The following is a 26,561-nucleotide window of genomic DNA, read 5'->3' on the forward strand; positions in this document are numbered from 1 at the left end:
CATTATTTTAACACATACACTATTTATAATTCATTTGACATTCCCGCGGCAACACGTGGGCTAAAACTACAGTAACTACGAGTCCTCTCTACATTCTAGTCCTCAATGGAGATGCTCTTAAGAAGATGATTGGAAATGATATTTTTCATGTATCACAAGAAGCAATAAAATGAGTACCAATTCAAGGATAAAGCTGTTTCAGTAGACGTGCACACAAGCACCACTTCAAATGCATCAATGTTTACATAAAACACACAAGCTTTATTTCCCAAACACCAAAACTGAAAGTGTAGCGAACAAGGCTTCAAATACAAATCACACTTTTACGGCGAAACACATGAGTCAAAACAAGCATAACATGACATGGAATATGCATCAGTGCCTTCCCAAATTGCACAAGTTTCTGGGACAGCTTTTCATTGAAGCCGCAGCTTGCATGCTTATATTAAACAAGATGAGATCAGCCAGGGAAGCAAGGTTGGGCACAGACCCTTGAGGGGAGAACAGAGAATAGTTAAGAGTAAGTAACAAGAAAACTTGAGTATAATGAAAGTAGCAACCACAATAACGCCAAAGCCAAGAAAGCGTGCATCCTCTAGGATCTCCAATGCGTATTTCCTTTTACTCCAAGTAGCATAGTTTTAACCATTAAAAATTTGAACAATCCAATGTGATTTCCGTGGAATGTGTAGTGTGGTCCAACATATCAGAGTGCCTTCCAGTCTGCTCTCCAGGCTGATATATCTTCCTTTAAAAAAAAAAACAGAAGGAAGAGGAAAATAACACACAAACATGCAATCGCACACAATCGGAAAACCTTAACACGCCAGGCAAAAGATGAGGATTCCTTTTTGGCAGAGAGTCTTGCAATCGTAACATCTACATTTGAATCCTCGATCACCAGCTGCTCCTATAGAAATATATATTTAGTGGACAATTATAAATAAACACATAAACTATTCAGTATGAATTCTGACTGAACAACTATGAATAAGATGAATAAATCAAACTTTTAAATTTGACTTCAAGGTTCGGAAAAAGCTGAAAAATTGGAGAGTGAAATTAACAGATGCTTAATTAGTGAATGAAGAACTTACGGTTTGATCACGTTCATTCTCCTTGGAATCACCTAGCTTTTGTACATCATCAGTTTCCTCTGCTATTTGTAGTCTTTCTGGTCTTGGACCACTTTGGAGTAACCCATCAAGAGAAATCGTTAACTCAATCAACGGGCACTTCTCGACAATCAAATTGTTGGACGGTAAGGATGGGACCTTGAAAATGTAATTTCCAGTGCAAAATCCTTGCAGACTTGGTAGATCAAAAAGTTTCAAATGTTGCAAGCAACTGAAAGTAATCTCATTTTCTGGATCATCTCTGTTGCTCACTACTATTTCAACCATTCTTTCACAGGACTCAACTTCGAACTCCTTGAGTTGCTGCAAATTCTTAGCCACAGAATAAGGTATTAAGTATTGCAGTCCATGACAATACCGTATGGCCAAACTGGTTAGATTCCGAAAGGATATCAAAGTTGAAGCTAGATTCTCTAATCTGCCACATTTTTGCAGACATAGAATTTCCAAGTTTGGAAAAACAGGGACCCCTGGTTGGGAGTTTTCCATACCTAGATGCATCAGCTCCGGCATATCGATGAGCCACAAAGTCTTTACACGTGGGAAGGTCTCAACTTCATGTATTTCCCCGCTACTACTTCCTTGGTGGTTGTGGACAATTAATTCTTTCCAAGGAGCAGAGAGAACACCGAGGTATTCAATATTCTGTAAATTCTCAAAGAAAACATCTGACTTGGGATGTGAAGTAGCAAAATAAATCGATTTTATTTTGCTTAACAACTCTGTCGGAAGTGGACCATACGGTTCATACCAAATCTCCGTGTTCTTGTCCAACATCAACTTTTCCAAGTTGAGGAATGACTTACCCTGAAACATAATCAACGATAAGAGCATGCTTTAAAATATTTTGAAAAACTGGACAACACATAATAACTTTAATATTAAAAACATAATAAATGTATTTACTTGATGGTGTATGTTTAACTAGTATGTAAAAATCACATAAAATTTCAAATCTCAAAAGAGTTGTGTGCAAGTATGGTTACCTTCTCAATTAAAAAGAAAGGTTGTTCCGTTGGTATTGGGTGGCCCAACTTAAACTTGTCTTGATATGTTGAAAATTCAGTAGCAAAAATCTCCACACCACCACATTTCTTGAACATTAATAGGTTGAGTGATGGCCAATTAGAAACATGCAATCCTGAATAAAAACTCCGAAGTTGGGGCAGATTATCAAATTCCATAGCTCTTACTTTAGGGAACTCGAACTCCTCATATGTTGTTTGTGGTCCTTCCTTCACAACAATTTCCTCCATTAAACCACAATTCTTGACGCTGAACTGGTTTAGCTGCTTAAGATCTTTGGCCACTGAAGTGGGAAATACATTTTTCAAACTCTCACATGAGTCTATCCAAACTGAATCTAGATTTGGGCACTTAAAACGGTTCAACTGAGTGATAGATGATGTGTCATCTACCACTTGTAGTGACTGACATTGCTCTATTTGTAATGTCTCTAGAGCATTCAATCTTCCCATGATACTTAGCCCAAAGATATTAATCAAACTGTGGCATCTACGAACATCCATAATTCTGAGCTTGCCAAAAGAATCTGAATGAAGTTGGTTGTGGAATATTGTCTTCAACTTAGGTAAGCCCCATATGTACAACACCTCCAAGCTAGGAAATCCTACCTGTCACATATTCATTTTAGAACTTGTGAACAAACCTTTCTTCGCAAGAGTGGGACGCATGCATAAGTTGGAAATAAAAGCATAAAGAAAAGAAGAGAAGTTATAACTCACCCTTTCATCAAAGAGCTCAATATCTCTTTCTTCTTTGTTGGTTGTATTATTTTCACTCTTAGCATCAAAGATGAATGTCTCCAGTTTAGTACAATCGTCTAGATTCAGATACGCCAAAGACGGAAATTTAATGTAACTTCCTGAGCTGAATCTAACGAGGTTTGGAAGATGTTGTAGCTCTAGACGGCTTAGCTTATCAAACATGTCATCTGTATTCTCCTCATTTCCCACTATCTCTTCCATGATTTGACAATTAGATATCTTGAGATTTTTTAGTTGTCCGAGACATTTAGCCATGGAACTTGAAAACAAAAATCTTAAACTATCACATTGATGCACAGTCAAGGTTGTTAAGTTGGGCATCTTAACCTGCATAGCACATAACAAAATTCATGTTTATTTTAGAAAATTACAATTTACATTGTTGTTAGCCGTATATATTCTAAATGTGTAGATATAAAGTAAATGTCATATACTTAAAAAGTAAGCTACTAGGCTACTAGACAGATGTATGTCCTTGTACTTTTATTAATTAGCAAAGAACAAATTGGAGTAAAAAACTATCTGAAAAAAATAAATATATAGGGCCAAAATTATGTCAATTTAATTTTAAATTAAACTTTTTTGTTTTCAACCAAACAAAAACCTATTTTATTTTTAAATTGATACTAAAAACACATTATTGTGAAAGATCTTTATAGTAAGTGGTGAATTATCCTTGTAATTAGAGCGGAGTTCAAATTTTCTATACCTAAAATAAGTATGATCTCTTTCTGACGCATCTCAATATTTGGCACTTGTCCACAAACTAATTTTTTTTTTTTTTGGAAACTGATCAAATATATTAACTAGACAAAACCACACAGGGCAGAAAGCCAACAAGGCAAACAACAAAAACCACCAAGAAGAGAAACATAGGTCCAAACAAACACACCAAACCAAGGAGTCAACCCAATATCTCGAACTCAAAACTACGACGGCGGGCAGGGAAGGCCGTCATTGTTGAGAATGCCCACAAGCGAAGATGGGGGTCTTTCAACCCATACAAGATTGCACATCTCTGCGCCAGAATGAGACGCCACATAATCCGCCGCATAGTTAGCTAATCTTGGGACCCAAGACCAGTTGCAAGCATGGAAGGAATTCCTCAACGCACGGATGCGGGAAAGAATGGGGAACGCCTCCCAGCAGCAGTCATCAATCTGACCATTCAGGCAAGACACCACTTCCCATGAGTCAGACTCGATGCCTATATTAGAGTAACCCCGCTGCAAGGCCAACATGCACCCCTCGATGACTGCCAAGGCTTCCGCCGAGCATACATTTGGGGCCCAAAACTCTCTACGCCTGATTGCAACGCAGCAGCCCACTGAATTTCTAACAACAATACCTGCAGCTCCCCTGGTTCGACCACCCACAAGGCCATTCTTCCATGCAGCATCAACACTAACCTTTAACAGGTTTCCACGGGGAGGATTCCAGTAAGGTGGCAAGTGTGGAGACCTGCTAAGAGTGGGGTACGGAGAGGACAACCTGGCGCGAACGGCCCTGAATGATGCAATTACTCCGCCAGTCACATGAATTGTTTTAAAGGGGATGGGGTAATGTTGTTGAACACCCCATCGCATCGAGCCTTCTAAATGTTCCAGCAAGTAAATGCAATTATTGACAGGGTTTTCATCCTTTCCTCCTTAGAGCCAAGATCCGAAACCAAAAAACCCATTAGCCAGGTCTGTAAAGATGTTATAGAAGCACTAGTGATACGGTAACCCAACGGCCCACCAAACCAAACCCTTTCAACCCACGGGCAGAGAAGCAGAAGGTGTTCCATTGACTCCTCCATAGAGTTACACAACGGGCATAATGGCGAAGGGGCACACTGCCTAATATAGAGACCAAGTTTCGTCGCAAGCCACTTCCTGAGGGCCCTCCACATAAAGATTCGAATTTTGGGTGGGACCTCCAAGCTCCATATACATTTCCAGACCCTAGACATATCAGCATTAGGTGCCAATGGTTGCTGAGACCGAGATCTAACATTATAATCATGCAGCCACCTCGAAGGGTCTCCGATATGTGTATCCAGAATGGCATCATACTTCACCGGGGAGAGCTGCCCACTAATAGGGATCAAAAGCCATGAGGAGTGATCCTGATCAATAATTGATGCAACTAGGGGTGGGCAAACGGGTAGTGGAACCGCTGGTCGGGGCGGGTAATCTAGGGTCGGGGCGGGTACGGGGCGGTTCCAATTTTTTTGAAGAGTAAACGGGGCGGGGCGGGGGGGATGACAATTAAGGGGCGGGCCGAGTCCAAATATTGAGAAGAACGGGGCCCCGGACCGGCCCGTACATGAATTGAATCGTTTCTAATTACAGACATTGGGGGATGGGATCCTCCCACCCACATACTCTCTTCACTGTCTTCTCCTCCTCGACCTCAACGACATCAAACTCAAAATCGCCGCCGCCGTCGCACCACCCATCTCTCGATTCTCCTCCTTAACAACATCCCAAACTCAGAGAACCTAGGTTCCAGAACCCATCTCTCGATTGTTCAGATGCTGCTAATTTTTCTCTCATCCTTGACCTCGATGATATCAACCTCAGAACCGCCACCGCCATCTCACCACCCATCTCTCGATTCTCCTCCTCAAGGACATCCCAAACTCAAAGAACCCAGGTCCCAGAACCCATCTCTCGATTGTTCAAAAGCTGCTAATTTTCTCTCCTCGACCTCGACGACATCAACCTTAGAACCGCCACCGCTGTCGCACCACCCATCTCTCGATTCTCCTCTTCAACGACATCCCAAGCTCAGAGAACCTAGGTCTCGATCTCGTTGGCAACCCGAATGATTTGAGCTTGATCTCGTCGACTCATCTTCTTCGTTCTTCTGTGATTCCATTTTTAGGATTGAGGGTTTTGAGATTGGGGGAGAATCCTTAATCTTTGTGTAGGGATTGAAAGGGTAAATGAGAGAATCCCCAATCTTTCTATGATTCCATTCTTCAGATGCTTGCATTCTTGTTGCCAACTTGCCATGATCCGACATCTCCTGGAAGCTGGAACGATCGAGAGAACTAAAGAAGAAGAAGGAAAAAAAAAAGGACCCGTGGACCTGGCCCGAATCGGCCCGTTTCAAACGGGCCGGGTTAGGTCCGGTTTCTGTTTTAAAATTTGTTGTGCCCAGCCCGGTCCGGCCCGTTTCTTTTAAACCCGGGTCCGGTCCGGTCCCTTCAAAATTGGGCCCGTGCCCAACCCTAGATGCAACAGAAAGTGTGTCAACAGCCGAGTTCCCTCCCAATGGAGTTGGGTGTCCCGTTGGCAATGTAGGGATCCATCTATCCACCCAAACCCTGGTTTGCTCTCCGCTCATAATTTGCCAATGAGAACCACGTCCACAAACTTAACCTTAACATAACTCTAGCAAAAGTTAAGAAAAAGAAGTCGCTCATCCTCCTCTTTCTCATTTCCCCAAACACAACAACAGTAATATTGACGATCTAGATGACGTCATCAAGAATCTCCTTGGGGTCCTTGCCGTTAACCGTGCAGCCCACCGAGTCACAGGTTCCAAGAATCTCCTTCACCGTTCCCGCGAGCTCCTTTGGCCATGGATCTGTTCCTCATAACCTTGACGATCTAGAGGACGTCATCAAGGGAGATGATGCCGCTATACTTGAAGAGGTGGAGGTCCGTGAGGAGGGGGCGGTGATTGGTGGCGTTGGGAAGGAAGGAAGGGGAATGGGAGAGATACCCAGTACGCTGGGCTACGCTCTGATTTTTTATTTTATTGGGAGTTAAAGTCGTTAGGTATGGTTAGTGAATGGACAGATGTCAAAATTGTAAGAAAGTCAGAGAGATCACATGCATAAATGGGTGCAGAAGGTTTGACTTGTTAGTTGAATAACAATAGTTGTCACTTAATATTACGATTTAGTAATATTTCTTTTTATTGGTAAGTGAAAAATCTTAGTTTCGATTCTCGTCAAAAACGACTTTGAACTACATTATTGTTTAGGCTAGGTCAACTCCTTTACTCTTTTAATGTAGATAATATCGATTGTTAACAAAAAATATATATCAATAGTTGATGACCGTGGGTTGTCAAAACTTGATAACTTAAATATATCATTTAAATGGTTTTGGCTCATTGAAAAAATAAATATTAATTCTTAAAAAGGAATCTTAAAAAAAAAAAACTTTAATGAAAAGCTTATGGTACTGTTCACTTTAAGAAAAACCATATTTTTACACTAAAAAGTCAATCCTGGTATTATTCACTTTACCCTTTATTTTGTCCTTATCGTTAAAACTCAAAGTTTTCAAGCACTTTTCATTAGTTTTCCTTAAAAAAAAAAAACCATGGGTTATCAAAATAAATCTTAAAAAGAAATTCAAAACTCGAAGAAGAAAACTATTGCAGAAAGAATCATGCAACCATTTTGCTAGAAAAATAACAGAGAAAGTACCTCTCCATTACTGAAAAGTCTCGGCGGTCCACCAACTTCTTCCTCCAAAACGATTTCGTCGGCATCTGTACCAATCGTTCGCTTGTCTTTGGAAAAGAAACCAATAAGCTTCGGTAAATTCCGAAGTGTCAAAGATTTTAACTTTTGAAAGGGCTCGCCTACAGGTTGCCCATAACATACACTTTCCAAAGTTACAAGGTCTTCAAGAGTTAGAGATTCCAGGTTGGGGAAGGTATTATGAGAATAACTCCAACTGACGAAGTTAATGACATATGTAACTTCATCGTTGTTTTGGACATGGAGACACTTCAGTTGTTCCACAGCATCACTGTCAAATAGAAAGGAAATTATATTCCGACTCTCCTTCCCATCCAAGTACAATTGCTCACATCTCTTTACCAGCAACTTTATGCCTCGGTCAAATTGATTTCTCCTGGTGAGCTTGAGTTTTAGCATGTTAGAGGAGGTTCTGTACCTGTAGGGATACTCCCAACAATCACCGATAAGTATATTGTATCTTTCTAACTTATCGGAGAACAAGTTGGCTGGAAGAAGGTTAGCATCTGGAACATGGATGTCTAAAGCAGTTAGTTCAGCCAAGCGCTTCAGCTCTGAAACAGTAGCATTACTTCCTCCGCTAGTGGGACCTTCACCCTCCCATTGCTTAAAGCTATATATTCCCATCCTCAAGTCTTCTAGTCTTGTCAAGCTTGATATAACACCAGGTAAGATCAGAACAAGTTCAGAGCAATCGGTCAAATCCAATAATTGTAGACGAGTCAATTGCCCTATTTCTTTGGGCAACTCTTTAATCTTGGAATGTATGAGGCTAAGAATTTTCAAGTTTGTTAGCTGTCCAACAAGAGTTATGTCTACCAACTCGCATTGATCTAAGCACAATGTGTGGAGATGCTTTAGGGATTGAAGAGATGGAGGCAGTGACTGAATACTGAATGCAGTTACATCCAACACTTTGAGTTCTTTCATCCCTTCAAAAAATTTGCTTGGGATTTCCTGGGAGTGGCCAATATGATCATTCTCCAAGACCAACAATTTTAATTCTGGGCATTCCCAAGGTTCTTCAGGAAGCCTGGGGATCTTGCAATAATGTAAGGACATCCTTGTGCATTTTTTAAGGCAATCCTTAGTTGGCCATTTTGTCACCTCTTCTCCATATGCTCCTGAAAAGGCTTTTTGATCATCGGTTGCAATCCGGACAGCAACATCTCGTACAAGTTCATGCATTCTAACAGTGTCATCGTCATAGCTGTCCTGCAATAGGCAAGAATTTTTTAATTTTTTAACCATTACATTCAATGAAGTCCGTGCCTCTTCTACTGTCTCAACATTTTTTATCAAACCCAAACCCATACTATACTTCAACAAGTCACCGAGATGATTGCTGCTACTCCCACAAAGCAAGAACAATTGTTTAAGCTCTTGATCCTCCAATTGTTCGTAACTCCACTTTAGAGCCAAGAATGCTTTTTCATTCAACTCTTTCTTGTCAAATCTTTTGAAACTTCTCAACGCAACTTTCCATTCATCCAAACTACTATCCCTTAAAGCCCTTGCAACTGCAACAACCAAAACCGGCAAACCTCCACATTTCTTTGCTAGCTGGGTTGCTTCCTTCAGTATACGGTTGTCTTTAACATCACCTGCCATCTTCTCAAACAAATTCCAATTTTCCTGTTCTGTTAAAAATCCAAGTTGAAATTCTTTTTGCGTACGCATATCAGAGCGTATAACTTTTATTTCTCTAGATGTCAACAATAGCTTACAGTTCGGCACACCGACGAGTCCCACAGCCTCAAAGTCAGTTCTTTCCAAAACATCATCTAAAATGACAAGAGTCTTCCCATCTTTTATCCTAGCTCGTAGGAGATTCGCTCTTGTTCCCATATCCTCAGATTCATCAACGTCCATCCTCAACTTTTTGGCAATTTCTTTTTGAATTTTTTCGTTGTCTTTTTTTTCTTTGACATTTAGTATTATAACCACATCATCAAATAACTTCTCTTCCAGAGCTTCTCTGTAAACCTCTTTGGCAAGTGTTGTCTTCCCAACGCCCCCTAATCCGTACACCCCAATCCTGTTGATATCAGGGTTTTTCAGTTCCGTAATGATATCCTTCACCATTGAAATCCTTGATTCAAAGGCCATGTAGTCGTGGGAGGCTATGCCAGATATGTCTTCTACGGGAGCATCGATAGAAAGACTCTGAAACCCTTTTTTTTTTTTTTCATGTGCTTCAATCTTTTCCATCAGTTTTGTAGACTTCCTGCTACGCTGATGATAGTATATCAGATTAGGACATATAATGAGACACTGTGTCTTTGCACGGCCTTCATCATGCAAGAGTGCTTCTGCCTCCCCATTGGTATTCTTCGCATCTGACAGCCATTTCTGGACATCAGCTTTCACTTTTTTATTAACTTTTCTTCCGACTTCATCAACTTCATGATTCATCTCTTGTATGACAGAGTCAAAATCCTCCAATTTACTCCTTAGATCTTCAAGGTTGCTTTTGTAGGAAATGATATAACCCACTTGGCGTGCAACTGGTATAATTGTGTAGTCAATTATTGTAGGAATAATTGCATTGAGTATCTCCATCGCCATGGCACCTTCAGCTTACCAATTCGTCTGCTTCTCTGATCTGTTGAATATATACGAATCCACAATGAAAAAAATTCAAGATACGAGAAAGGAATCCTTTATTTTTAAGATGAAATTAAAAAAAAAATGAAACAATAGGTCATACCTTAGCTCATGATCAAGACTAGGCTTGAAGAAAAACAGAGCAGTATGCAAATCTTTTGGTTTTCTTTTGGTTTTGGAGAAATCTGCATAGTAAAAGCAAAAAGAAGGTTATACCACACTTGCAAAGTAGAAGTCGAGACCATGAACAAGTTTTCATATACAATTATTATACTAAAAAAATTTGCTTGGTACTGAATTTAGGCAACTGTTTTCAAATCTTAAAAACTATGAAAAACATATATAATCTGCTTTGAATTTCACTGAAACATTTTGACAAACACCGTATCAGCACACTTAAAGCTGGTGCATGAGGCAGAGATCGAAATGTAGAACGATTTGCTCGTTGAAGACCACCAAGGCTCGTTAAACACTGTATCACAGAGCTACTGAGCTATATGGTACGACGGAGTTGACCCCCGATTCTCGCAAGCTGACCGAGTTAACTCTGCCAAGGCTCGACGAGTTCTGGTGGCTCATGACGAGCTCTAGTTTACGAGACAAATCTGAGCCCATCAACTGCGAAATCCAGGCAGTCATGAGCTCGAGCAACGCAGCGAAATCCAGGCAGTCATGAGCTCGAGCAACGCAAGGTCAGGAACAGAGACAACCTCCCTCGCTCTGAAAGGTCGAGCAGAGCGAGGAGGCTGCCAAGTGTCTGATTTTGTTCATTTTAAGATAATTTTATTTTATTTTATTTTATTTACAAGTATGATAAATGGCTCATGGTACCACACGCAACAGTAGCTCATGGGTACCACATATAACTTTGTCAAAGTTCTCTGACAAAGTTGAGACTACTTTTCCAGCCTTCTCAGCACCTGTCACACGCACACTCAGCTTTGCGGAAATTATGGGCATTATGTCGAAGATTTCTGGCGAAGTAGAAAGCACATGAATCGTACTGTTCAATCACCCACTTCCCACACGCAACAGTAGCTCATAGGTACCACATATAACTTTGCCAAAGTTCTCTGACAAAGTTGAGACACGTGAAGCTTGCAGCTCTCACTACATCGCTCTGACCAAGAAGGGTAAAAGAATAGCAAAGAAACAACATTAACAAAGTTTAGACACATAAATTTTGAAGGCCTAGCTACCATATTATTACCCACAAGGGTAAAGGAACAGTACCACTGCTGGATAATTGGAAAGTCCCGGTGTGTCAACCTCTGTGCTTCGTGGCAAGGTAGACTAGCAAACATGCCCAACCTTTACTCACATTCGAGAAAACACTCCCAACAAGATTGCTTGCCCCAAAATCGAAGAGGCATCGCCCTCCGAATCTCGAGAGCCAGACTCCCAACATGATTACTTTCTCAAAAATCGAAGAGAGGGTAAAGGAACAGTACCACTGATGGATAATTGGAAAGTCCCTGTGTGTCAACCTCTGTGCTTCGTGGCAAGGTAGACTAGCAAACATACCCAACCTTTACTCACATTCGAGAAAACACTCCCAACAAGATTGCATGCTCCAAAATCGAAGAGGCACCGCCCTCCGAATCTCGAGAGCCAGACTCCCAACATGATTACTTTCTCAAAAATCGAAGACACCGCTCTCCGAATCTCGAGAGCCAGACCCTCAGCAGGACTGCTTTCTCAAAAATCGAAGCGGCATCGTTCTCCGAATCTCGAGAGCCAGATCCCCGACAGGATTGCTTGTTCGAAAACCGAAGAGGCACCACTTTCCCAACTTCAAGAGTCGGATCTCCTTGGATAAAGCTTGTCTGTAATCTTCACACGCAACATCAGCTTTCCAGATACCACAGACCACTTTTTCAAAGTGCTCTGACAGAGTTAAAACTTGTGAAGCTGACAGCTCCCACTACCGTGCTATGACCAAGCAGGGTAAAGGAATAGCATTATTACTTGATGTTAGGGAGACTCCTATATATGTCGACCTCCATCCCCAACGGACAGGCAGACCTGCAAAAATGCTCAACCCTTCCTCTTATCTGAGAGGGCACTCCCAACGAAGCCTTTCGAAATATTCAGCTTTCTTTCTCCCCGATATACCTCTGTAAACAAGCTATACTAGAGCAAGAATATCTCATATCATCAGGGTTAAAAGCAAGAGTATCCCATATCATGCTTTTTCCCTGTCTTTTCCTTTAGCCTTGTTCTTACCTGCAAGACAAGGAGAAAGAGAGCAATCAGTCAGCACTTGGAATCAAGCTTCCAGCCAGGAACTGACTGCCTGGAACCCCTTACCTGATTACTTACCTGGCATTGCTCTCGAGTACTCATCTTCAACATCTTATGCTTCCAGGGAAGATACCGCATCTGCCTGAGGAACAGATAGGGCAAGTGAGAAGGATACAAGGAAGCATGTGGAGACAAACGTAACAGCACACGTGCCGATACATCCACTACTCTGTCAAAAGCAAAAGTATCCCATATCAGCAGGGTCGAACGTACTCTAGATTTGATGGACTTGTTTTGACCCTCAAATTCTTCAGTCGGCCTTATACTCTGGAGGAAACCAGAAAACCCTCCAGCCCAGTTCAAGAATAAGCCTGTGGAAAGTTACTTCTTCAAAAGAAAAAGTATCCCATATCATATCTTCTCATTTTTCTTCTCTTTATCCTTCATGCTGCCTGCAAGATAGGGAGAATGTGAACAATCAGCCGGAGCTCTGATTGCTTACCTTGTCTGTTACCTCTTTCAGCAGATCCCCTAGCTCGGCGACTTGGGGGACTCCTACTACATGGTTTGTATCGCGCTTGACCAAGCCTGAAACTACAAGTAAGCTTCAAGTGACATTGATACATTACCTTGTGCATCTCCACCAGTTACAGATACCACCCCTGGATGGAGGAAGAGTACTTCCAGAGAAGATGCCACATCTACCTATGAGACAGATAAGGAAAGTCAAGACGATACCACACTCCGGTACTTAGAAGTTTCGTGGTTACGAGATCATTCTCCCACAATATATCCTAATGTCATTTGTACTAAATCATTCACTTGTACTCCCTAAATGAGAGCTTGAACTTATGTACTTGTGTAAACCCTTCACAATTAATGAGAACTCCTCTATTCCGTGGACGTAGCCAATCTGGGTGAACCACGTACATCTTGTGTTTGCTTTCCTATCTCTATCCATTTATATACTTATCCACACTAATGACCGGAGCAATCTAGCGAAGATCACAAAAAGTGACCGTTTTCGCTACCTAGGATCTATCTTGCAAGAGAACGGAGAATTAGATGGAGATCTCAACCATAGAATACAAGCTGGATGGATGAAGTGTAAGAGTGTATCCGGCGTGTTGTGTGATCGTCGTAGGCCACTGAAGCTCAAGGGAAAATTTTATAGGACGGCAATAAGGCCAGCGATGTTGTATAGCACAGAATGTTGGGCGGTGAAGCATCAACACGTACACAAAATGGGTGTAGCGGAGATGAGGATGCTTCGTGGGATGTATGGGCACACGAGAAAGGATAAGATTGGGAATGAGGATATCCGAGGTAAAGTAGGAGTAGCCAAAATTGAAGGAAATATAAGAGAAAATCGGTTCCGGTGGTTTGGACATGTGCAAAGAAGGCCTACTGACGCTCCGGTTCGAAAATGTGACTACGGGACAGAGGTTCAGGGCCGAAGGGGTAGAGGAAGACCTAGGAAAACTTTGGAAGAAACCCTAAGAAAAGACTTAAGTACTTGGATCTAACGGAGGACATGACACAAAACCGAGCGCAATGGCGTTCTAGGATTCATATAGCCGACCCCACTTAGTGGGAAAAGGCTTTGTTGTTGTTGTTGTTGTACAAGTATGATAAATGGCAGCCATGGTGATTGGTCCTAGACGAAGGAAGGTGGAGGAAAAATGGTGAAAAAGTTGCAGGGAGGAAGAAGGGAGGTGTTTGGTTGTGTGTTTAAAAGGTGTTTGGCTGTGTGTTAATTATTATAATAGCAGGCGTCTTAAACTTAGGGGGTGTAATTAATTTGGATTTTAGAATATTTTAATGGATTTGTTTAAGTGATAGATTTTAAAATATTTTAATAGACTCTACAAATATATATGGATTTTAGTAAATTTATATGAATTTTTATTATAAATTTTTATGAATTTGTATGGACTTGTTTTATGGATTTCTACGGATTTATAGTTGATTCCTACAACATAAATGATATAGAAGTCTGACACACAAAGTAGAAATTCAAATAAAGCAACCACAACAAAAACACATTGTAAAAGCTCAAGGTCATGTACTAGTTTACTATAGTACTACGCATCAATATCCTCATCACCCAATATTTGTTAATGAAAATGCTAAATAGATAAATACACAATCAACGATTAAATGTGAAAGATGTTTTGAGTTAATTGTTATTCACTGTGAAAAATCTCTTTCCACCACTAGAATCTCTCTCTCTCTCACAAGCTGAGAAAATAAAAGAAAAGATAAGAAAGCAAAAGCAGCTGCTGACGGATTCAAAATTTCAACAAAGGAAGCAATCAGAAGCTAACAACTTTGTGCCGAAAATTTAAATGGGTTTTAATTGCCATTTGGCTCTTATCCCAACGAAAACGATGAGAGTTTAAAACCAGCGCTGTGGTGTGGACACTGCCAGGCCTTGAAACCCCGCGACAGACAGCTACCAAGCTCAAGCACGAAGATGTACTTTTGCCAAGGTGGACGCCAAGGAGAAGAACGAGTTGTTGCAGGAGTACAGCATCGAGAGCATGATAAGAGAGAACTCAGTTTGAAGAAAGAAATCCTAGGGGTGTGAATGGGATTCTTCTTCCAGTGGGGGGAGTGCTATCAAGGGCTGTGGCAAGCTATTTGGCGGGCTCAGGTACCACCAAAGGTTAAGATTTGTGGTTGGCGAATATGCTCGGATATTCTACCAACTAGAGTTAATCTTATTCAAAAAGGTGTGAGAATAGATGGTTCTTGCCCAAGGTGCGCTGCTCCTTTTGAGTTGGCCAAACATGTGAAGATGGAGTGTCACTTCGCCCGTGCGATGTGGTTTGCTTCTCCAGTAGGTTTGGGTGGGGGTGATCTCCCTGGTGGATCTTTGAAGGACTCGTTCCAGAAGCTAGTGGAGGAGAAAGGGGTGGATTTTGACGTAGTTTTAATGCTGTTCTGGACAATTTGGATGGAGCGGAATAGGGTGGTATGGGAGGGGAAAGCTTGTGTTGGCTGCAGGAATTCCAGGCTGCTAATCGCAGTCCCACTCTTGATAAGGTGCCGCAGCCACAGAGGTGGATGGCACCTAGTGATGGATGGTTCAAATTAACTGTGGATGGAGCGGCTAGACTGGAGGTTGTGGAGGGAGGCGTGGGAGGAGTACTTCCGGGCAACGGCTGTGTGGATGTTCCAAGGGATTGATTCTGTGAAACAAGCGGAGCCGCTGACGATCAGAGCTGATTGCAGCTCGCTCTTCGTGCTGGCTGTTGGTTAGTCCAGGTTGAAACGGATTCAATTAAGGCTATTGAAGCCTGCAAATGAGGCAATGTTGATTACTCAAGTCTTGGTTTTATTGCTTCTGATATCAGGGAGTTGACAACTGAGTTTGTTAAGTGCCCAATTTGGATATGTTCCTCGTCAGTGTAATTGCGAGGCACATCGCCTCACCAAGTTAAGTTTGGTTTGTAATGACTCTTTTATTTGGTTTGAGGAAGATGCTATGAGGGTGCTCAACCAAGACTAACAACCCAGTTGAGGTTATTCGATAAAAAAAATGAATATATTTAGAAATATAATTTAATTATCTTGACATTTAAATATTTTATTATTAAAGTAATTAATAATGTTTATCTTTACTATATATTAAGAGAACACACCTTGTCAACCTTTTTGCCCCTTTTTCCAATTTTGCCCCTCACTTTTGAATACACAATGTTGAGATGGGGAGGGCAAAATAGTAATTTTATACATTTTGACAAAATGACAATCATATCCCTTTTTTTTCTATTTTGCCCTCACTTATGATGTACAATATTTACATAAGAAAGGCAAAATAGTAGTTTTGTATCAAAATATTTACATAAGATAAAAATATGCACTTATTAAGAAAAATTGTCCCACCATCATTTTTTCATACAGGTAAGTGAAATCATGATTTTTTTGGATAATTTGAATGAACCGAAGCGGTTGCGCTTGAGGAAAACGTGGAAGGAGGTGGGCGGTTGCGGTTGCGCTTAAGGAAAAAAAAAAAACTTGTTTGTGTGAATTACTTTAATACCCATATTTTTTTCTAATTTAATATTTTCTTTCAGTTATGTATAAAAGGGTATAATATAATTTCATTAATTTTTTATTAACAAAGAAGGTCTTATTAATATGTAGCTTATAGACATATATAATGACAAAAAGCAATGATTTTGTGTTTGCTACTAATGCTTTTTTAATGTATAAGATAGTGGCAGTGTTGCAAGTGGCTCTTTACCACAGTAGTAGAGAGGAGTGTTGCCCTTACACCAGGGCGTGAGTTCGATCCCCGTCAGCTCTCAAATTTAACATCTAATCTAATAAATCTATCGTTCGACAAGAAAAAAAAAGAAGATAGCGGCAATGTTGGTGGACATGGTGTGGTTGAAGCAAGAGTTTGAAGTGCAAATAACATTTCCCAAATGGAATTAAACTTTTGGACAACTTAATTTATATAGTGCAAATAATAACTTTCAAACGAAATTATACAACGAAATAAAGTACATACCGGAGCTCCTAATCAAAAAGTTTGCAACTCTTTTCGTTTTGTTTATGCTCTCGAATAAGCTTTCTTTTAGAGACAACTGTATAGCAAAAGCAAAAGGAATGTTATATTATTTCGAGATCATCAATGTAACGTACAAGTTCACCACAATTTTCCTTAGTTCTTGGAGTACAGATGAACTTTTGATTGATTTTAAGAGAAATAATAATTAAATTATACAGAGCGCCATGTGGAAAATGTACGATAAATGTCTATAAAAGCAGAATTCATTCTTCTAGACAAATAGTTCAATGTAAAATCTGTTTCTCTTCCTCCTTTTGAAGTGCTATTTCTCCTTTGACATTACCACATTTAAACTACATATTAATATAATTCTCTTTGTCAACCAAAATAGAATGAAAAAACTATTTAGTCTTCTATCAATGGAAAAAAGTTAAGGGTAGTAATGTAATTTCACAAAATGAAATTTTGCTTTTTTTTATTTAAACGTCACCTATAAATAATTTTAACATCTCTAATTTTTGAAAAATTAAAGAGAAAGAAATAAACCTTTCACTCTTTATGTGTGGATAAACTATTAGTAATTAGTAGTCTAACGATATTAGAGTTTGGCTATTTAGTACTACGGTTTAGTGGTATTCCTAGGGTTTGAAAAAATTCGGAAAATTTCGAACCAAATAAAAAAAATCCAGATCCCAAATGTCACAGCCCGTCCCGGGATTCTTTATATCGGGGATGTGAAATGACGGAATTACCTTTGACGGGTATTAAGGTATGTGTGTGTGTGATATATTATTTAGACTAAATACACATATTTCATAAGCTTTTGGAAAATAATTTAAGTTGGATTAAAATTGGTTTGTAATTTATGTGGTTAGGGAGTTAGAAAAAGAAATGGATGGTGATGGCTTGAGATGGACCACACAACACACACATATGGGACTCCCCTTTCCTTTCCCTCGTGCTCTCTCTCTCTCCTCTCCGTTTCAGTCACACTATCTCCCTCTCGAAACCGTACGGACGAGACCAAATACCCTTGAACTTTCGCGGATCGACCCAAAAAAGGTAAGGTTCTTCATCCTTTCAACCTCCTAAGTTGTTTGGTACTAGTTTTAGAACGAGAAACCTTCGAAATCACGTGAAACCCGAACCCCAGTTTTATGTCACTGTTCATGCATTCGTGATATGTTGATTTTCAGGGAATTCTAAGCTTATTGTGAGCCTAGTGTAACGTGAAACTACATGCTTAGGGCTTCATTTTGATATAAAATATGAAGAAAATGGTTGAGAAATGATGGAGAACAAGGAGATTGAAAAATCTCCAGTTTTCCGGCCACCGAAAAAACCAGTCCGACGAGCCCGAGGTAGGAGACGCGCGTGGGGGGCGTGTGGACTCGTGCCTGTCCAGGCGCGTGGGGGCGCGTGCAGCCTCAGAAAATTTTTCTAAAAATTTCTCGACGTCCATGACGTCGAGTAGGTCGATGTGGTATATTCATATACCCAATTTGAGCACCGTATGAGAAGTTATTACGAATTGTCGGTTATGTGCTTCAATTAACATTTTTATAGTTGTTTCGCATATAGGATACACCTATCCCTAGGACGAGCGCATCCAGGGACGTCACGGGGGTTACGACCCATCGACTTACCAGTGAGTGGACAGTATTTCTGTTTATACCTATATACTATTGATATTTTTCCCAGAAATTGAGTTTAAATGAAAGTACGTTTTAAAACGCCATGCATGCATATTATGAGATATATGAATTGATAATTGATGCATATATATATATGTGTGTGTGAATTGGTGTTGTGGACGCACATGTGAGTATCAGGTGAGTTTTATGTTATTCATGTGAATCATTGATGATGTGAATTTTGTTGAGAGCTCATAACATGCACCCCTGGTGTTAGTGCTTATATTATTCACCGCACCGCACGCTCACCTTGGATCCAAGTAGGTGCATGTCGTACAGACCATGTGAGGGTTCCGACATGCTAGTCGTATAGATCACTAGAGGTGGTTCCGACTAGTAGGTGACCTTAGATTATGCGCGCAGATGATTGATGAGAGAAGCACTAGAGCGTATTCTTACACATTTCTTATCGTACATACTACTTTAGGTAGTTCCGATTTATGTGCAGAGTAGTGTCGTACAGGTCAACGTGGTGACTCCGGCTGGGTTGGATATTGAGCTATAGAATTAACCGTACAGGACCAACTGCAGGGTCTCCGGTTGATTCATTATGTCACCTGTTATATTGATGCATCCATATTCTGTCATTGACATTATTGCATGGCATACTTGCTGGATTTTGGTAAAGATTAATGTTTTGAGAGATTTGAACAAATATTATGCTATTATGTTATTTTCTGGGAAAGTATACATGTTTTACAGTGAGGGGTTAGAAATATTTTAAATGAAATGTTTTGGAAAACTTTGGTTTTACTGACCCGCTCAATTTTGTTTTACGCCCCTCTAGGTTCTAGTTAGCAGTTGGTGGCTCACAAGGTTTTCTTCGGCGTTCTGACAAACCTCCTGCATGTAGGACTCACCTGCGGGTTTTGTAATTTAATTATAGTCCTACTTGACTGCACCTAGTAATTATGCTATGAAATTGTGTACTGCACACTTAAACTCACTCTAGCATGCTAGTTGAATATTACTGCTAGTAATTGGTTTTTATTCCTTCGTATTTCTCATATCTTTTGCTTCCGCATCGCACTTTTGGTTACGTCACGCTCACGTGACGGTCAGCACGCCTTGATTCTAGGATCGGGGTGTGTCACCAAACCAAAAAATTCCTAAACCGAAATTCTCGAAATTTTTAGGACGTCATACTAAACTGATCCCAAAATTTTCAGAATGAGATTCAATATTTTCTCCTCAATGATTTGGTAATCCCATATCGAATTGAATATATATATATTGTTGCGAGTTATACATTAGTTAAAATGTAAATAGTAGTTTATTGTCCCACATTGGTGAAGTACATATGTAATACCAATTGTAATTCCTATATATACTCCACTTTGGAGATTAATGAATATATAAGAAATTCCCAAATATTATCATATATTTTTGGTATTTACCATGTTTAGTTTAATATTGGTATTTACCATGTTTAGTTCAATATGGCATCAGAGCAGTTCGCTCTTGGTGATCTGTGTGCTTTAAATTTTGTGCCCACATTTTTCGTGATTTCCTCCGTGTAAATCACGAAAAATGTGATTGCTACAGTGCCGTGAATAGTATTTGCTACAGTCCGTGAACAGTGATTGCTACAGTACTCTGGTAAATTGTTTTCATTCCGCTGCGTATCTTTTGTGCCTTTATTGTTCGTGATTTTGTTCAATGGCTCAATATAATTATAGTGTTGTTATGCATCTTGGTGGAACAAATAAATGGATAATTGATACTGGGGCCACTGATCATGTGACGAGTGACCCTAGAGTGTTTGATGAGTTATGTGATTATGTTCGTGATCCGTATATTACTAGTGCAAATGGAACACTTTCCCCTGTGAAGGGTGAAGGCACTATCTCTTTAACTCCAACCTTATCACTGGTCCGTGCTTTACTTGTTCCTGATGTTAAGTGCAATCTTTTGTCGGTAGGAAAACTTCTTGATACTTTATATTGTTCTGCTCACTTCTATCCTACGTATTGTTATTTTCAAGATATTCAAACTCAGAAGATAATTGGTTATGGTAAAAGGATAGGGGGTTTGTACATCTTGACTATGGAGGATACTGTTGTTTCCGGTTCAAATAATCATCAAGTTTTAAGTGCTAAAGTGGATAACAGACATCAAATTTGGTTGTGGCATCGACGATTGGGACATCCATCATTCAGTTATATGAAGCATCTATTTCCTTCTTTGTTTCGCACTTGTAGTGATTCAGAGTTCAAGTGTGAAACATGTGTCATGGCTAAGAGTCATCGTGCTTCCTTTCCTGTAAGTGATTCTAAAGCTACTTTACCATTTGATTTGATACATTCTGATGTGTGGGGTCCTGCAAAAGTTACTTCTAATGGATTCCGTTGGTTTGTTACTTTTATTGATGATTGTACTCGGGTAACTTGGGTGTTCTTGATGAAAAATAAGAGTGATGTTCCGTTACTTCTTCAAGAATTTTGTACAATGGTATCTACTCAGTTTCAGACCAAAGTTAAGGTCTTCAGGTCTGATAACGGAGGAGAATATGTGAATCACACTTTGGCATGTTTTTTCCGTGATCATGGTCTTATTCACCAGACGACTACTCCGTTTACACCCCAACAAAATGGTGTGTCCGAACGGAAGAATCGTCAAATAATGAAGGTTGCTCGCTCCTTGATGTTAGATAAATGTGTTCCTAATCATTTGTGGGGTCATGCTGTTTTGGCTGCTGTGTATTTGATCAATCGTGTTCCAAGTCGGGTTCTTGATTTTCAGACACCATTTGATGTGCTACAACAACATGTTTCTCTTGTTTCTGTCTCAAAGCTTCCTCCGAAAGTGTTTGGGTGTATTGCGTATGTGCATGTCTACTCTCATCAGCGGAGTAAACTTGATGCATGTGTTCTCCGGTGTGTCTTTATTGGGTATGCTAACAATAAAAAAGGCTATAAGTGTTATCATCCTCCGACTCAAAAAACTTATATTACCATGGATGTCACCTTCCATGAGGAAGTTTCGTATTTTGTGAAGCCTTCTTCCGACTCTCCACTTCAGAGGGAGAGGGGGAGTGAAGTGCAGATTCGAAGAGATAATATGGATGATGTGTTACAGACAGAGTTGGGAACAGAACCTATTATTTTGTGTGATACTAATCAGTCGGCTACAGATGATGATCGGTTGCCTGCTGCTGATATATCTGATGAATTACCTTCTGATGATCGGTTGCCTGCTGCTGATATATCTGATGAATTACCTTCTGATGATTGGTTGCCTGCTGCTGATATGTCTAACGAGTTGCATGATGATGGTTCGTCCAGTGATGATTCTTCTAACTGTTTGGTACGAGATGGTGGCATACATGAGGTAAATTCTGACGATTCTTATGATTATCAGTTGCCTCCACGAGCTAATCGTGGAAAACCTAAAGTACAATATGAGCCTGATATGCATGCCAAAGCCAAATATCCTATCAACAATTATGTGTCTTCTCATCGTTTGTCCCAACCATATGCATCTTACATATGTCAGCTATCTAGTGTATCAATTCCAACAAAATTGCAAGATGCTTTGTCTAACCCTAAGTGGGTTAATGCTATGAAAGTTGAGATGGAAGCTTTGGAAAAGAATTCTACTTGGGATTTGGTTCCGTTACCAAACGGGAAGAAAGCCGTTGGATGTAGATGGGTGTTTACTATTAACCACAAAGCAGATGGTTCTATTGATCGGTATAAAGCCAGATTAGTTGCTAAGGGTTATACTCAAACCTATGGGGTGGACTATCAGGAGACCTTTTCTCCTGTTGCCAAACTTAATACTGTGCGTGTTCTTCTGTCCTTGGCAGCAAACCAGGATTGGCCTCTGTTGCAGTTTGATGTTAAGAATGCTTTCCTTCATGGTGATCTTAAGGAGGAAGTGTATATGGATCTCCCACCTGGTATTGGAACATCTCCTGGAAAAGGTATTGTATGCAGGTTACAAAAGGCCTTGTATGGTTTGAAACAATCTCCTAAAGCATGGTTTGGGAGGTTTACAAGTTCAATGAAGAAGTTTGGGTATATCCAGAGTCATTCAGATCATACTTTGTTTCTAAAGCGACAAAATGGTAAGCTAACTGCATTGATTATTTATGTTGATGACATGATAGTGACTGGTGATGATCAAAAGGAGATACAACACCTTCAAAAGTACCTAGCTACTGAGTTTGAGATGAAAGAATTGGGTGAATTGAAGTATTTTCTTGGAATTGAGGTTGCACGATCCAAGCATGGTATTTTTCTATCTCAAAGGAAGTATGTTCTTGATTTGTTAGCTGAAACAGGTATGTTAGATTGCAAACCTGTTGATACTCCGATTGAGCAGAATCATCGTCTGGGCTTATTTCCAGATCAAGTTCCAACTCATAAGGAACGGTATCAGAGGCTTGTGGGGAGATTAATTTATTTGTCTCACACTCGCCCTGACATTGCTTATGCAGTTAATGTGGTAAGTCAGTTTATGCACTCACCTAGTGAAGCTCATATGGATGCAGTAACTCGTATTTTGAGGTACTTGAAGATGGCTCCTGGCAGAGGCCTGGTTTTCTCCAAGAATGATCATTTGAATGTCGAAGGGTATACAGATGCAAATTGGGCTGGTTCTATCACTGATCGGCGATCTACATCTGGATACTTTATGTTTGTGGGTGGTAATTTAGTTACTTGGAGAAGCAAGAAACAAAAAGTGGTGGCTAGGTCAAGTGCAGAAGCTGAGTTTCGTGGTATGTCTCATGGTGTATGTGAGTTGTGGTTGGAAAAATTGTTGAGAGATCTTGGGTTTAAACACAAAGGTGCTATGAAACTTCATTGTGATAACAAGGCTGCTATTGAGATTGCTCATAATCCAGTGCAACATGATCGAACAAAACATGTGGAGATTGATCGACATTTCATTAAGGAAAAATTGGATGCTGGAATTATTATATTTCCGTTTGTGAGATCTGAAGATCAACTGGCTGATGCTCTTACTAAGGTTGTGTCTAATAGTCAAGGTTCTAAAAAACGCTAGGCGCTAGTCGGGCGGTGGGATGTCGCCTAGCGCCTAGGCGGCTAGGCGGGGTCTAGGCGGACGCCTAGGGCCTAGGCGGATTTAGGTAAATTTCTTATATCTTATATGAATTAATTAAACTTACTATATCAGATGTAAATAATTATTGTATAATATGTTATTTCTTATAGAAGAACATACATATGTGAATGTTTTATGTACATATATAATATGCTTGACTTGAAAAAAAATAAAATATTATCTAAATAATTTATATAACATTTATATACATATGATATAGATACCCTAAACTTTTAAAATATAAAAAACCCAACAAGTGGGTGGTTTCATGATAAAAGTTAAAACCATCTGATCACCCTTATAATATATAACTTTTAAAATATCAAAAGCTCACTTTTAAAATATCAAAAGCTCACGAGGTGGTGTTCATGATTATTACAACCATCTGATAGCCCTTCAAACAGTAGCTGTCCACCTTACCTCTTTCACATCACCCAATATTATAGATCCAGTAATACTAATCACTAGCTTTTGACCTCACCTTTTTCACGCAACCCCAGCCCCAAGCAGTTCCTATTCGTTTCTTCTGCTTTGTCATTTCAGAACCTCGTAGTCTCTCTCTCTCTCACTCTCTTGCCTCATCTTCTTCTTCACTCTTTCAGAACCTCAAAATTGGTTCTTGTAGTCTCTGTCTCTGTCTCTCTGTCTCTCTCTCTCACTCTCTTCCCTCATCTTCTTCTTCGCCCTTTCAGACCACCACAGATATTCAACTTCTCTTCTAGCAAACAGAAAGGTAGACGACGACGTCGGCGAGACTCGGGGAGACAAGAAGGTTGTGAGTCTCGCGACTGAACTTTCTTTTCCAGGCCGCCCAGACCGCCCAGCGTCCGCCGAGCCCGCCTAGCCCGCCCAGGCGGCCGCCTTACACCGCTTAATGTCCTTGCCGATTTAGTGAACGATTTCGAGTTAATCGCGGCGGAGCACCGCCGCCTAGCGCCTAGGCGCCGCCTAGGCGGCCGCCTAGACCGCGTTTTAGAACACTGCTAATAGTGCGTTTTCCGACTCGCTTGACAAGTTGGGCATGCGTGACATCTTTGCACCAACTTGAGGGGGAGTGTTGCGAGTTATACATTAGTTAAAATGTAAATAGTAGTTTATTGTCCCACATTGGTGAAGTACATATGTAATACCAATTGTAATTCCTATATATACTCTACTTTGGAGATTAATGAATATATAAGAAATTCCCAAATATTATCATATATTTTTGGTATTTACCATGTTTAGTTTAATATTGGTATTTACCATGTTTAGTTCAATATATATATTATTTATAATTATAGTTGGAATTAATTCCAACCTTTGGATTTTTTCAATTAATCTGTGCCGTTCATCTTTGTTAGGGTTCTTCAGCCCTATTGTCCTCCATCATTTCATTTCGATTGAAACCCAGCCTCCCTCACCACCGAGCCCTCTCCTCTCCTCTCCTGTGTCTCGAATTTGAAGCTCAACTACTACCAGCCACCGGCCCCCACCACACCATTCTATTCCCTCCACCACACACAGTCACCACTCTCTCTCTCGCGATTCTCTCCCTTGGGGTTCTCTCGCGCGATTCTCTCTCTCAGACACTCAGAGTCTGAGAGTCTGAGTCTGTATCTCGAATTCTCCATGCATTGCATCGATTTCTCACCCAAAATCAGGTACAATTTTGGAATTGACTTAGGTTTTGAAATTTAATTTCTAGGTTAGGGTTTGTGAAATCTATTCCTGCTTTTCGTCTTTTCAGTTTTGATTAAGAGTTTGCCTACTCTGAATCTAAACAATCGGGCATATTTGACGTTTGCTCAAATTCAAGTTTTATGATGTTTGTTAATTAGTTGCTCGTCTTCGAATTTTGTGAGTACGTATGCTAATTTCATCTCTGTTTTGCAATTTGGAGGTGTTTTAACATTCAGTCTCGATCCACCCAAAATGTTTCGATCCATCCCAAAATATTGAAAGAATTCGAAAAATTAGAAATATTGAAATTTCGGTTCGGAATTGGTATTCAAATTCTCGTCCCCAAAATGTTCGGGATTTGGGATACCATGTCAAACCATCTCTAGATATTCCTTTTCATTTGAATTGATTTTCATCAAAGATGAATTTGAATCACTAGCATATTATTAGACGAATCTCACGTCCCGAAAATTAGAGTTTGATTCTGTAATTTCTTAACACTACATGGACAAGTGGTGTACATCTGGACCGTCAATTATCGTACTCTTCTTTCAGCTATACCGAACACTTTCTCTACAGAACAGCCCCAAAAAAAATTAAACAAAAGTAGAAGAAAAGAGATTGGAAAAAGGGTAGAGGAACAGAAGAAGGAAAAAAAAAAAGAAAAAAAAAGCCAAATAGCCAAGAAACTGATTGCGTTTTTCATACAGGAGTAGGGTTTTCTTTTTCCATACAGGAAAATCAGATGAATGAGCCAACCAAATCTTCAATTGCGCAGATCCAGCAATATCTTTTAAAAAAAGACGAGGAATATTTCCAGAAATTTTCAATCAGATTTCGCAGAGAGGAGAGAGCAGCATGAGAAAGAGAGCAAATGAATATTTCTAATCAAAATTACTAAGTGACCACTAGAACACTTCCCATGAATATTATGCGGAAAATCTAAAGACGCGCCAACAATTGAATTAACAGTTTGAGAAGTAAAACACAGAATGAAATCCAAGAAGGAAACGGGAGGACGTACCTTATTTTCTTCCTAAGCTTAAAGAAGTAAGAACAAGCTGCAGTAAACAAGTAAGAACGGAGGAGGCTGCGTAACTCTTTATCTTCTTCTAACAAGCTGCAATTAAAATCAGAGAAAATGTAAAAACGAAAGTGTGAAAAGAATTATAGAGCAGGAATACAGGAAATCTGAAGGCGTGTATGTAACCTTTCATGTTCTTGGAATAACAGTTGAAAACATCAGATGAACACATGCAGGCAGACGGAGCTGTTATCTTTCTTTGCATTAGCTTCAAGCTTGGCTTGGAAATGACAAGTCAAGCAATGCTCTAAATAGTCCGTTTGTTT

The 26,561-nt window shown here is 40.0% G+C and overlaps 1 protein-coding gene across 5 annotated transcripts; it reads right to left on the minus strand.

The window, feature by feature from the left end:
- Positions 1-126: 126 nt before the first annotated feature.
- Positions 127-26,561, minus strand: LOC103439759 (disease resistance protein At4g27190-like). 5 transcript variants are annotated; one of them, XM_070805130.1, is made up of 9 exons: positions 26,422-26,561; positions 26,236-26,331; positions 16,786-16,861; positions 10,123-10,204; positions 7,356-10,012; positions 2,882-3,250; positions 2,123-2,770; positions 1,098-1,943; positions 127-910 (listed from the first exon to the last, which is right to left on the minus strand). In XM_070805130.1, exons 5-9 carry the CDS (start codon positions 9,978-9,980, stop codon positions 707-709), a joined length of 4,692 nt encoding a protein of 1,563 aa, XP_070661231.1. In that variant the 5' UTR covers positions 9,981-10,012; positions 10,123-10,204; positions 16,786-16,861; positions 26,236-26,331; positions 26,422-26,561; the 3' UTR covers positions 127-706. The 5 variants fall into 5 exon arrangements, with proteins under 5 accessions (XP_070661231.1, XP_070661234.1, XP_070661230.1 ...); XM_070805133.1 differs by having other exon boundaries at positions 2,882-2,959; positions 7,356-10,017; XM_070805129.1 differs by having other exon boundaries at positions 7,356-10,017.

Source organism: Malus domestica, chromosome 09, assembly GCF_042453785.1.
Source record: "Malus domestica chromosome 09, GDT2T_hap1".
NCBI lineage: Eukaryota > Viridiplantae > Streptophyta > Magnoliopsida > Rosales > Rosaceae > Malus > Malus domestica.